Source organism: Phasianus colchicus, chromosome 3 (assembly GCF_987193195.1).
Source record: "Phasianus colchicus chromosome 3, bPhaCol1.hap1.1, whole genome shotgun sequence".
Classification (NCBI taxonomy): Eukaryota; Metazoa; Chordata; class Aves; order Galliformes; family Phasianidae; genus Phasianus; species Phasianus colchicus.
In genome coordinates, this window is record NC_143438.1 from 75,734,572 (window position 1) to 75,749,079 (window position 14,508).

Here is a 14,508-nt window from a genome sequence, read left to right on the forward strand (position 1 = left end):
CAGAACTGTTTTTCTGAAAAGATGAATACTTACTGAATAGTAACCCACTGCATTGCTGTGTACACAGAAATGTCTGCTCATGAAGAGGAAGAGGAAAAATCTCTGCTATTTATTTTATATGCACAAGGTGCAGTGCAGAGTGTCAAAGACTTAGCATTTCTTTAGAGTTTACTGGTATAGATAGCAAGAACAAATACCCATATTTTGATCAAATCAAACCTGGATACCTCTGCACAGCTTTGCTTAATAGTACATAGGCTCTGCTGATGGCCAGTCACCTGCTGGTTTTGTGGTGACAGCATACGGACACAAGCGAGAACATTTGAAGCACCTGTACATTATCAGTGCAAATAATCTCTAGCTCTCTAGTCCCGTTTCTTTGGTCTCACATCCATTCGGACTTCCCAGCCCCGCAATGCAGAAGGCCATGGGCTTTGTTTGTTTGCAGAGCTACATCATGATGTCTTTTACTTGGATAATCTCATCTGTCTTCTCTTATAAAAAAAGAAAAGTGCTATCATTTGTCAACCAGAAGTTCTGGTAAATAGGCTAGGCCCCAAAAGAGACACGCTTTTTGTAGGCAGTGTGAAGCGCATCTGCTTCCTGGTCAATGTTTCATGAGCCCAGCAGCCGCAGGCGCGTCACCAAGTCCCCGCCGTGCTGTTGTGCACTGGTGAAACAGCTGTGGTGAGAGCACTGTGCGATGGCGCAGACGTCTTTGTTCAGGTTGGTGAAACCCTCGGAGAGCTGGATGTTTGTACAAGTTAACCTATGGATGAAACCGCAGAGCTAATCACTTGAATTGGATATCAAAGCAGAGTAAAATTAATATGAAGCAAGGCATTTTTTGTATTCTCTACCAGTTAAAAACTTCAGTTTAAAGATTCAGGCAGTCTGGTGACACAGGCAGTTTAGATGCCATCAGGGACCATCGCCATAGCTGATCTGTGGAAGTGCCACTGACAACATCTCTGTCCCTTTCCTCTTGCAGTATCGCTCGGGGCGGGACGCTCAGCGAGGCTCAGACAACGTTTCCAATAAGTCCTCAGACAGCGATGTCAGCGATGTCTCAGCAGTGTCTCGGACGAGCAGCGCTTCTCGTTTCAGCAGCACGAGCTACATGTCCGTCCAGTCAGAGCGGCCTCGGGGAAACAAGAAAATAAGGTGAGCACAGCGAGCCCTAAGGCAGCCACAGCTGTGGGGTTTCAGTAACTGAGCGCTTCAGTATTTGTGACTGAGAAGAATGTATTGCTGAAGTTGGAGTTGGCAGGAAATGCGCACAATACCGCTTTAAATAGCCTTTTCATCTCATGCTTTTTGAATTTATTATGGTATTTGTTTTTAGCAAAGTTTTGTCATTTTGAGTTACAATAGCATATGTTGTAGCAACAAACGTATGCTATCAGCAAGCATGCTTAGACATGCTTAGGTTTGCACTTCCTGGTAACAGTTGTTTAAAATAGTTAAGATAGCTGACAAGAGAAACTTAACATCAAATTACTGACAGTGCCAGAGACATGTTAATGCACTTTTTAAACTAGAGCTGCTAACTGTTATAGAAGTCTGTGTTAATGCTACAGACCCTGGTTCAGCTCAACAGAAGGCGTAACACCACTCAGTCATCAGCAAGGTGTGCTCAGCGTGCCTGTGAGCAAAGAATCTCCTTTGCGTGCCCCTCCTGCACTGTCAGTGGAGCTTTGACTGCAGAACAGACAAAAAATCATTTTTCTCAGCAGGTGTAACCCACCCACATCTGTCAGCAAAATTCAATGCCAAAGATCTGTCCCCTGGAGAGAAATAATGCATTTCATAAGATATTTTCAACATCTGTTTCTATGGGCAGTGTTAGGATATTGTTTCTGTCCAATGGCTTCCTTTTATAAATGAGATGTATTGCTATGCAACTTCTATTCAAAGAGGGCCTTAGAGGCTCTCCTAAGAAAACATCCCAGTGTAAGGCTTTTCTGGTGCAGGCTGGAGGGTTAGCCAGCATGACTTACTGTGTGGCTACTTCCATCTTTCAGTTTTTGTTTCATTCCTTCTATGTTTCCTTTCTTTTGAGTCCATGCATGCTCTTCTCTGTGGCCCTAACTTTACTTTATCCTTTTCTTTTTTCCTTTTGCATGCCTTGCTCAATTTTTTTGTTGACTTCAGAAGGACAAGGAATATAGAGGAAAAAAAAGAGGGAGGGTTGGAAGGGGATGAACAAGATGAAATATTTCCTGAGGAGGAGGAAAAAGAGGAGGAGGAGGAAAAAGCAAAGGAGCAAGAAACTGATGAAAAAGGGGAAGGGCAAGAGGTGGCAGAGAACGGTGATCAGGAAGAAACCAAGGGCTCAGGGCAAGATGAAAAAGCTCAAGAGGACCAAGCTGAGGAAGGGAAAGAGGATGACAGGTAAAACATTTCTAGTTCTGAAGACCTACTGACCTGCTTCCTGCTGTACCTGCACCCTCCCTGCCTTCCTTTTTTTTTCCTTTCCTTTCCTTAGTTTATTGTCTATGGTTTCTGTAGCTTCTTTTGCTTTCAGCTGTGATGATTTCATGTTGAAACAAGTTTTAGTCTCAGCTTCAGTGAACTTGTTCTGCATAGCAAATGATGCAGCACACTGACTCAATGCATCATTTTGTATGCAGCTACAGCATATTATTTTTTAAATTGTTTTAGACTAGAGCTTGAGTTTGACTGTAATAAACAATAGAAATTGTAAGATGCCTCTTTATATTACCTGCTTGAATTATTGGTCATGGACAAATCCTTTGTTGAGTTATCAATATCAAAACCATCTTTACCTTTTTTTTGTGGCAGTGGTAAAGAAAAGAATTTGAATTTTTTTTTAATCCTTTTCACATGGGCTGATAAATTTGCATATTGATGGACAGCTGACATGGATAAGCAGAGTTTTTCCTTTTCTTCCACTCTACATGAAAAGCTGTTGTGGGTTGCTGCACTGTGGAGGGGTCATGCAGCTCTGCTGCTGTATTGTGTCCAGAAGTATTTCAGCACAATTGGCTCTCATTTTATCAGACAGCATTCTAGATTTACACATTTTACCACAATTCCTTTGAACCGTGACTTCTAATGCAAATCAGTGACATTTTATATTGCAAAATCCATGTAATTTGCATTATGAGAAATAGTGTTCTTTTCTTCTTTATTTATAAAAAAATTGAGTTTGAGTTTTGCTGAAACACATCAGAAACTCTCAGTAAAAAATACTTTTTCTAGCAAATGCTTCATTGCCTATAGATAGCTTGTCAAGCTGTTCTAATACATGTTAAAGCACTCTGCTGCATTCCACTTCCATTGCTGCATACATCCACATGCACATGCCTGTACATACACACACATGCAGACACACACAGTCACTTCTTTTATTTCAAACAAATAATTACTCACATAAAGTGTTCAGATATACTCTTCTAAATGGGGATGAATGAACCAATTTGCCTGTGGTAGAATGGAGCAAAGGTCATTAAAAAAAAAGAAACAAAACATGTTGTGTTCAATCTGGGCTGGTATGGGGTGATATTGCCACTCATTGTATATGTTGCCATCATTCCTTCACTCATGTGAACACCTTCTAAATCTCAGCAAAAATATCTGCTTAGAACCAGCTGTCTTTAAGATTGCCTTGGCATGCTTGCTCCAGGGACTGCTAAGCAAATCTTTTGGTAGTGTGGAAAAGAATACTTAAAGGACCTTTTTCTCACCTGAATCTCATTAAGTTTTCATTTTAGTGGGATCATGAAGTCCTGCCTTTTACAAAGCAGGTCTCTATTCCCAGTTTACAGCATTCAGGTTACCCTTCAGCCAGAAATGCTGCCCCTCACAGAAAATGAAGTCTTCTTTGAGAAGGAATTTCTTTTTCTCCGTGCCAGCTCATCCCTCTGCCTGGTGGCTGCTCTCAACCTCCAGGAAGGCAGAGAAGTCAGGATCCTTTCTTGGTATGAAACAAGGCATCTCTGCAGCTGCCCTTAACAACTTCCAAAAATACTCAACAACAGTGTTGAACAGTCAACAAAGCATCATTTAATAACTAACCATATCAATAGGTATTTGCGGTACCCAACAGAACTGAAGCAGCCATCTCATCCAGCAAAAACCAGTAGACAATTACCTCCTATATGCTGAGATTCTGGGCATCAAGAAAAGCTGTAGAGGAGATGGGAATTTGTATTCACAGGCATTGAACAGCAGTCACTTTTCCTCTGGGGAACTGGGAGACAAAGGGGCTGCTCTCAATCACTCCATCATCAAAAGTGAGTTCTTTAAAGACATACTATGCCTTGATATTATACATTTCTAAGTCACCATGCTTATACATTTTGTGAGTAATGCTAATAGTCACACTAATGGTTTCAGTCTGCTGAGATGATAGGTGGGTTCAAAGTAGCTTAAATGACCATGAAGACAGATATCCATCATAACTGCACCCCTTGCCTGTTTCATAGAGTCACTCAGTGCAATAAACTGCATTAGCTCTTAGAGCACTGGCGTACAATAAGTCAATCAATCTTTTTGGCAGCAATAGCTGCAAAGTCAGATTTTGCCTTCACTAAACCTCTTGGAACTACAAATTGGCATATGGTTGATGTATAGAAAAATCATAACTATGCTCCTTCTTGGCAATGCATGCTAGTAAACAGAAAGCATGGATCAAGCTTCCCTGCTGCAGTTTTTAAAGACTCCTTATGTATTGTTATCTGACTTTACTCTTCTTCCAACTCCCTGGTGATACCAGAAACAACCTAGATCTACTGTGTGAGCATTTTTATTGCAGGAAATCTGCTTAAGAATGCCTCAAATCTTGACCTTCTGTAATTGTTTTCTGAATATCAATCCACGATAGTTATATTTGCTCACATCAGCACACAACTGTAGTCGCAGAACAGGATTTCACTGTGCTACAAATACAGAATAAATAATTCTGTGTTCAAATACAGAATAAAAATATGGGCTGTGTTCCAAGCACAGGAATTAAAATCACAAGATGAGAACAGAGAGGGGATCACAGGAGAATTAGGAGATGTTCTACATGACAGGAGACAGTTACAGTACAGGGCTGGGGACATCTTGGCAGCAGGGAGCACTTGGGGGAGATCTGAAGAAAGGAAATAAGTGAGTTTTGTGAATGCTTCTGGAAAGCTCTTTTCAAGCATTTAAGGCACTGAGGAAAAAAACATTACTAAAAATATCACAAGTAGATGATCAGCAATGTGATAAGGAGCAACTGCTAAATACTGGAAAAGAAAAACATTGTATGTACAGCTGGAGAAAGAAAAGTGTGCCTTTGTACTGATGCACAGCAAAGGGTGGCACAGCCAAACTGAAAGGCTGTGATATTTACCTACAGTATACTTGAAGTGGTTAGGTTAGGTAAATTGTCAGGACTGGAGAAAAGCACTGCAATAACTGGCATATGAAACGTGAGAGTGGATTCAGTTTGTGAATGAACAGAAAGGGTAGAGATGTGAAATTGTAAGTATCTGCAAGTCACAAAAATGTGGACCTAATATGAAATTAGAATTCAAAGTGCTGTCCAAAGAGCAAGTCTAAGTGATGTGCACTGTCCACGTGGCTGGGAAAAGAAAGGATCAGAGAGGTCTTGGAGGGAAATACTGAATTTACTGATACTGAGTTGAGATTCGTGATTCCTCAGGAGCTACCAGACAGATGTTAGTTTAGGCAGACGGAGGCAGGGAAGTAAGGAGGCAGTTTTAATCGCAGAAGCAATATTTTGATGTACTGCCGGTAAGCAAATGTTGATTTAGGAACAGCAATATAGGGGACGGTCATGGGACCATCACAGTCATCCAGCTGAGCAGAAAATTTAAGTCTACTCAAGCAGATGTTAAATGGAAGATTAGAGAGAGGGCAAATTTGAGACATGGTGTAGCAAAGCAAAGAAGAGACCAATATAGTTCTGAAATCTTAAGATGTCATTAAAGACTTTGCCAGGTGCAGTTTCAACTGAACAAACACAAGCAGTAAAATTTGTTTGTTTAGAAAGTGTTTAAAATGGGAGTGGAAAACAGGAGCTCAACAGAGTTATTTTAAACAATGTTTACAATTTGTTTTTTCAATTAACATGGGTGAAAAAGAGAAAGAGGATGTGACTGTACTTGTGGAACTGATGAGAGCAAGACGAGAGGTTTGTTCCACTTTCTAAAGTGATATGTTAAAGCACACTTCTGCAATTTGGGGAAAAAGACAGCAGTGATATATATATATCACCAGTAAAGAATGAGGATTTACAGTGGAGGAAGTCAGCTGGATTGTAATTTTGCAGAATTACTCAAAAATACAAGAAACAGTGCAGCATGTAGTTTTAAGTAATGGGATTATTCATGCAAAAAACTTCTTTCTCTTCCTAATAGTTCTTCATGCTCTCTGTGCCCTTTCCTTTGTGGGATGTAAAGATTCATCTCAAATTCAATTTCTAGTATCTTTTGTGTCATTCAGTCAAAAAAAAAAAAAATCTTCAAAGAATTTAATTATGTAGGTTTTAAAACTGGTGCCTGATGAGTATTTGTTCCTTGCTTTTTCATTGTATTGTAATCTTTTATTTCAGTTTTTATGTGGCTTCTACTGCAATTGCAGCTATTATCAGTTAAATGCAGTATTTTGTAGTCTGTGCTAGCTGCTCCATAGAGGTGGAAACTAGTAATGCTTTTGAAAATCTATATTCTGGCAAAAATATCAGAAATTGTGCAAAAGCCAACAAGCATCAAAAATCTATTTTCAGTGTGTTTGCGTTGTTTGATTTCTCAAAACAGTTTCAGAAAATTTGTAGTGATTGTTCCAACTAAACTAATGGATGAAGGAAGTTAATTGTGCCCAACCAACTAAACTAGTGGATGAAATGTATTAATTGTGCCCAACCTTTCTTGCCAGACAGGCCATGTGCTTGCAATGGCTGTGAAAGCTGCAGCCTGAGACCCTTTCCAAACTGCATAATACATTAGCTAAGTTGCAGTGTGTGCAGTCTGTGCTCAATAGCTCTAGCAATGGTTTCCTAGAAAAAAAACGATCTGTGCTTCTGTTGGTTAGCTAAACCATAGCCTTTTAGTAGGCCAGACCCTTCTTGAAGCACAAAACAGGGTTTGCAGGGTGGTAAAGCCTAGGTCATGGCCTCGTTACATGGGGAAAAAAGCATCCATCATGTGATCAGAAGCATGCTTCCTCCCAAGGGCAATGAGCTCGGGCCCTGCCAGATGGGGCTGAAGTCAGGATGAGGTATGAGGCCACCAGCCTCTCCGCACCCCTTCCTGTTGTAAGACCAGCCCTGATCCTGGCATGGGATGAGGGCGACTTCTTGACTTTGCTGTAGTTCTTAGCCCAAGGTGTTTCTTAACCATCACAAAAAGTGTTCTTGCCACTCCTGGGGTCAGACTGGCAAGCTGCCATACAACATCAAGGGAGGTTTAAGTTGGATGTCAGGAAAAAGTTATTCACTGGAGAGTGATCAGGCACTGGAACAGGCTACACAGTACAGTGGTCATGGCACTCAGCTGCCAGAGTTCAAGAAGTGTCTGGACGAAGCTCTCAGACATTTGCTCTTATTTTTGAGTGGTCTTGTGTTGAGCCAGGTGTTGGACTTGATCCTTGTGGTTCCCTTCCAACTTAGGATATTCTGTGATTCTATGATTCTAACATTCACTAGCCTTTTTCAAATTCAAAATGCTTTGTTAATTTGAGAGGCTGGGGCACGTATAATGGACAGAGGTCTGAAACAAAAAGCAGCGTCTTAAAATCTCTGTTCTTCTAACGTAACTCTTCTGTATGCTTCTCATTGGATAACCAGATTGCTGCTAAAATATAGCTGGTCTGTGCCTCTGAAATCAAAGAACCTATTTTCTGTTTTCCAGTAAGATAAGAATTTTTGGGCTATACAGAGTTTGTTAGCAGTTAATGACAAATGACCCTATTTCAAGTAAGGATCCAAACCCATTGTTTTTTTGATGTAAATTTTAAAACTTAATTTAGTATTCTACACTCAAGAGATAAAAATCCATACAGCAACTGTGTCTGTAGCAATGGACACAATAATTTGACTGTTTCACATTTTAAACTTCAGCAGATGACGTACAGAAGAAAATTATCTTTGGCTTCTTAGAAATTATTGAAAAGGAAACAATATCAGTGGTTCAGAAAGGAATTGTATTAGTTCATATATTGTTAGTGACATCTGTACTGAGAGCAGAATATAAATCATTTAAGAAATCTAGCAATGTCACCTGTTTTTGAGTTAGTCATCACTACCTATCAAAACCTGAGAGACCTGGTTTCCTGGAACAGATACAAAATATGTACAGATTTCTCTACAGATGGTAGACTTAGTTTTATCTGCTGGGAAATGCTAAAATAATGAATTTGGAAGTACACATTATTAATAGGCAAAGAATGAAAATACTTCATTTGAAATGGTCTACAACTCAGACTTTTTGTGTTTGACAACAGTACAGTATTGTTGAGAATGCTTCCATCTCCATGAAACACAACCTGCAGTTCAGCCTCCATGGTGCATCAGCTCCAACCTGTGATTCAGAAAGCACTGATATACTCATGTCACTTAAGGTCACTCAAAAACAGCGCATCAGTAGGCTTTAGAATACAGAAGTGCAGATGAAAAGCCCTAGAGACATGCAAGAAGTAGAGATAATCAATAGAAATAAACTGAGGATTTGAAACGAATCAAAATCACAGAATCGTAGAATGGCTTAGGTTGGAGGGGGACTTAAAGATCACCTAGATCTAACCTCCCTGCCATGAGTACGGTTACCATCCATCAGATCATGCTGCCCAGGATCCCATCCAACCTGGCCTTGGATGCTGCCAGGGATGGGGCATTTACAACCTCTCTCAGCAGCCTGTGCCAGCACCTTGCCATCCTCTGGGTAATAATTTCTTCTTACTATCTAACCTAAATCTCCCTTTTTTTAGTTTAAAGTCATCCCTGCTTGTCCTATCGGACTGTAAAAAATTGGTCTTCCTCCTCCTTATAAGCTTCCCTACTGGAAGGTCCCAGTGAGGTCTCCACAGAGCCTTCTCCAAGCTTAGCAAGTCCAACTCCCTCAACCTTTGTTCATAGGAGAGATGCTCCAGCTCTCTGATCATCTTTATGACCCTCCTCTGGACCAGCTCCAACAGTTCCACATTCTTCCTGTGCTGGGGTTCCCAGGCCTATCTGATTTTTAGGTAGCTTGACTAAACATCTGAACATTTTGTTTCAGCACTATCACTGTACCTGCGTAATAGTCATACAGCCTATAAAGTTCATAAAGTGCTACCTAAAGCATTTTCTCCAAACATACATAGCATGTAAGTGTACGTAGTTCCTCAGCAAGGAGCTCTGGCCATGGGCTCATGCTCCATAGGTCAGGAAACTTGCAGACCTGGGTTCAGAAAGATGCATGCCAGGATTCCTCACAACCTTTTCTTTTTCAGATGCTCTTAAGTTTTCTGTATGGCTTTTCAATTTTCCCCAGGGGCCCAAAGTGACTCAAAGTCATTTTGTCAAAGTGACAGAAGTCAGGCAGGCAAGATCATGATGTCCCAGATAATGTCTCTTCAGCTGAGGTAATTATGGCTTCAGATCTCTTGCTCGTGTCCATTTAGCTCTTGGTCCCAGAAGATCAATTCGGAGAGATGCTATAGGTTTGAGAAATGTTAGCAGTGTCTATTCTGACCCTGATTTTCTGGAGTCCTCAAGCAACCTGAATTTGCAGGGGAAGACATAAATGTCAGAGCTGCTTTATTGTTTAGATTCCCCCCATCACACACATGAGCAGTGCAAAGGGATGAGGAGTGAAGCACCGCCAGGTTGTACAGTGCTGATCAAAGCTTTTTTGTCTTCCATGAGCCAAGTATAGAGGTAGTTGTAGTCAAATCCATGTTTGCCTACAGCCATTTATTTGAATAATGGCTTTTCAGGACAACTATTTCTTTCCTGTGCATTTTGTTATCTCCTGATATACTCTCAGTAGCACATCCAGTCCAGTTCTTATATGACTTTCTTCCAAAGTTTTCCAGCTGTTAATTTTTTTTTCCCAATAAGAAAATCGTCCTGAGTGAGTAAAGATGCTAAATCATGGTTCCTCTTATCCTGAGGATGTCTTTTATCTCTATGTATTTTTGAGAATTTCTATTTTGAAATTTGATTTTTTCTCCCTTTAGGATTTAATTTTACAATATTTCTCTGATGATTTTCGGTTATGCTACACAGTGGATTTAAAATTAGGTTTATCAATTTGTTTTTAATTTCAGTGAGCTCTTTTCATTTCTTCAAGGAATAAATCGGAGTTGTTTTAAGCATGCTTGTGGCACAGCTGTATTTCATGACTTAGTAAGCACTGTCAGTGCTGAAAAGAGAATGATCCCTCTCTTCCATCTCTTTTCCATCTCAGCTGGAAAACTGTAATTCTATAATATGTTCAAATAAGCACATACCATTCAACTTGTAGATTAAGCAGATGCAAGTTGTGTTTTCCTAGAAGATACTCATTAAATCACGTTGCCCATTGTCAGTTTTAGTTTGGAAAATCTGTTGTTTTGCTGCTTCATATGAAACAACTGGTGAAATATGGAGTTATTTTTGTTTTCAGATATGCACACAACTTTTCTTTAAAAAGTATACATAACAACGTACATTATAATCACTGTTTTATTCACTAATTAATCTTAAAAAGATATATTTTCCACATTCAGCCCAAACCATTTAAAAAGTTCAATTCCAAAATTGTTTTCCACAAATTTCCCTGTTACAACTTCCATAAAATAAACCTATTGATTTAGTTGGTCCAGTAGGTATTAGAGATTTATATTACAAATGAGTTAATAGGATAATTTTCAGCAAAATGATCTTCAGGAGACTAAGTCAGTATAATTGCAAACCTGTAGTGTTTTTCTTTGATGTGAATTGACGTGCATTGGCTACAAGCACTGTTCCCATGGAAATGTTATTTCCTGCATCAGAGCTGTCCCCATAATTCTGTTTTTGTTAAATATCTCCAGGAAATTAATGAAATGAAAATGTCTACAAATGAGGAAAGAGCTCTATTAAGAATGGCATTATAATTCCCATCCTGCTTGTAAAAATCTGTAAAAGGAATCTTCGGTGGTTGTCCAATCTCATAAGAGATGTGTACGAGAGAATAACTCTATCAGCAATTGAAGAATTGTTAAAATCCTTTCCCTACAGCATCACAGTACATGGCTGTGCTCCTCACTCAGCTAAGTGTAGTTTTACATTAGCAGATGCTTTGTTTTCTGTAGGCATAATTGCCAGAGAGCTAAGGTGAAAGGCAGGGCAGTAGTAATACTGACTTGTCATTGGAAAAAAAAAGATACCTGCAAGATCTGCCAATTGACCTCAATGTAAGTCTGGTTCCCTGATTCATATACTTCTAGCCGAGGAACAAGATAAAATATTTTCATTTCCAATTCAGCTGTAATGAAGACTGAAAACTAAAGTCCTCAGAAATCCTACTAATGATATCCATGCAGTGGATGGTATTGCTGTGCTGTAGAGTTGAAAAATGCTGTGCTTAATAATATTGCTTTGGTAAAGTGTATTTTTTTAGTAAGTGAAAAACAAAAAAAAATCAAGATTGCAAATAATTTTAGTCTATCAGTCATACACAGGAATGGACAGAATAGCATTTTTAAGTCTAGGAGTGTAAAATGAGACTGTGGCAAAAGATGTCTAAGAAGATATGTTCAGTATTTTTTGACTGTGGTGTCAAAGAGAGCATTTTTCTTAGAGGTTGTATAAAAATCAAGTTTGAAACATTTTTACTGGACAGCAACTACATAAGACATTCGTCTGCTTCCTCACTGAAAATACTCTTTCTCTTTGTTTTGGGCTTGGGTCTGTTGGTTATTTGTATATCTTTTCTTTTTGTGGAGATGGTCTGTGTATTTTCCTAGTTCAGCTTTTTTCCTTGTTACAGTCACGCTGCCCGTTGGACTGCTTAGTATACATAATGTATGGGCAGTGCTGCACTATTAAACAAAAGAGGATGCCTGAAAAATCTTACCAAGGTTCTTTAATCTCTGGGACTTTGCAGTTGTTTCTTTGTTTGGTTGGTTGGTTGGTTGGTTTTTTTTGCAGCAGTGCCTTGGGAGAGTCATAGTGTTCAGTTTAGGATTGAAATCTCGAAATCTCCCATCTTAACTGGAACCTCATAACCTGTTGCCTTTCTTCTTAATCAGGTATCAAAGAAATGGATTGTCTGAAGCATAAGATACCAAGACTGAACCAAAGATCTGGTGAAACCTGTTTCCTTAACTCCCTTCTCTGAAAATTTCCTAGGGCTATGTGTCAACTCCAAAAAGAGCTTTCCAAGCAGCAGGTCCTAGACATTATATTTTGAGATAGTTTCTCTGCCAGTGTTTTTTGATCTTTCATTGGTTCATCACAGATACCTGCAAAATGGAGGAGAAAAACACAGGTGTGTCTGATTACCTGCAGTGGTAGGAGTCTGGAAAACCTTTATAGCAAATCTGATTCAGAGAAAATAGCACTCCCTATTTTGAAAGCAAGTGGATTTTTGACAAAGGTATCCCAAAGATTCTTGCCTTCAAGAAATTAAAAACCATAATACTGCATTTTCTAGAAGGCTTTGTACAAATAGCAGCTTCATATTGGCTTAATGGTTTTTGTTGTTTTTTGGTTTTGTTTTGTTTTGTTTTTTTCCAAAAGCATTCAGAACAAGCTTATGGACTTGAATTTAAGAACAGTCTGAGATTTGTTATGTAGTCAAGTGAGTTCAAGACTGTCCATGTCAGTAAACAAGACAGGGCCAAGCATAGCCGTAAGCACTGTTCTATGGTCACCCAAACTGTGTAACTTGCATTGTCTTTGGCACAGCTTTGTGCCAGACACACCAATGATGTGCCCCCAGTGCAGTGCAGGCACAACTCAGGAGATAGTGTGTGTAAGGAGCTGTTTCCTCTAGGAAACCTGAGAAAAACATGTTTTGGAAAGCATGCAAGTTAGCTGTGTGTATGCAGGCTTTCAAGGTCAGAGAGCCCACCTGACCCATGTCATACTTGAGGACATTTTTCTTTGTTCATTGGAAAACTGAAGCATCTAAAACAAGTTTCTGACCTACCCACACAAAGATCTGACAGTGTTTTTTTTGTCAGTGTCCTCAAGTGGTTCCCTGAATGTAGGGCAGTGCAGGAAGCAATGTTCCCATGTGAGCTTTGCCATCACCCTGCTCTGTTGGCTGGTTGGTCCCACAAGCCAAGGGCAGTGAGTGGCCTGGCTGTCACATCCTCCCTGGTTGCTTTTGGGCAGGGGCTGCCTGCAATGGAGTGATGTGATGAGGTGATTCTTGTTTGGATTCTCATGAGGGTGATTACTGCACCATCATGCACATGGCTGGCCTAGCACAGTTTGTTTGTATAATTTTGTGGGTTTATTTTTTTCCCCATGTGGCTGCATATTCTTGTTGTAGACGATTTTCTTAAGTTGAATAACTTATCAGGTATCTTGAAAACTGAATTTTTAGTGCACCTCTATTTCTTGTTTCATATCCTCTCATAAATTTAAGATGTTGTTGAATATGTCTAACTGAACAAACTGAACATTTGTGTCTGTTTGTGTGTATGTACATAGAAAGAAAACTTCATAGATAAGTCATTTCTGTTTCTTGTTAAGAGAAAAGCTTATAGGAGTTATTAAATAAGACATCTCTTTGACAGTCCTGTTATCTTAAAATGGAACATGACCTGACATACAACACTGTACTCTTTTAGGAAAAAATCCATTTCTGGCACTGTCAAAAGGCAGCCCAAGTGGATAACTTCAGTGGTGAGGATACCAAGCATCTACCAGTAACCAGCGAGTAAAGGCTTGAATGGCCAAAAAGAGTTCAGAGTATGGATGAAGGAGCAGACTTGCTCATGAGCACTGCAGATTTACTATGAAACACAATCAGCTTTTCATACCTCTCCTAGTACTCATTTTCCAGAGCGTTTTTTAGAAAGAAGAACTGAAAAAATAAACAAAGCCACTACTATGCAGTAGTTTTCTCCGGGAGCTGTTTGTGAGCTAGGAGCATAAAAAAGATGTATCTCCTGCTTTCATGGAGGAAAAAAACTCAAAAAGTTGAACTAGAGGAAGTATTTTTACAATTGTACTTGGAGGGAACAAATGGAGTTTGGTGAATGAACGTCGATATTCACATTTGTATGAGTATTTGGAACATCCACTCTATATTAAATTTAAATCTCTTTTCTCCTTACTTGAATCCTCTTCCCTTTTTCTTTCTTAGCTGGTATAAAGAACCTGATTAAACGAAGTCCACTTCATTGCTGGCAGGTGTATGCAGCAAAACCTGATTCTGTGATACAGAACCCTTAGACAGGAGCCAAAGAGCTTATTTTTATAATGCATAGTGCTTTCATAGCTTACTGCCTAGTGAAATTATAGCAACTTTATCTGCATGCCAGCCATTTTAAGCGCATCAATTTTTTTAATATGGGCAATTGTTGCAAACT

General features: G+C 39.5%; 1 protein-coding gene across 24 annotated transcripts in view; it reads left to right on the forward strand.

Moving 5' to 3' along the window:
• Positions 1–14,508, forward strand: part of RIMS2 (regulating synaptic membrane exocytosis 2) — a 436,018-nt gene that overhangs the window by 367,068 nt on the left and 54,442 nt on the right. For 11 of the 24 annotated variants that reach the window (XM_090137865.1, XM_090137866.1, XM_090137887.1 and 8 more), the window contains one exon: positions 992–1,164. The exons of 12 other annotated variants lie outside the window; for them this stretch is intronic. In XM_090137865.1, the coding sequence (XP_089993991.1) occupies positions 992–1,164 (173 nt within the window). Of the gene's footprint in view, positions 1–991; positions 1,165–2,154; positions 2,395–14,508 lie in introns of all 24 variants that reach the window. One more of the 24 variants, XM_090137886.1, reaches the window with a different exon arrangement.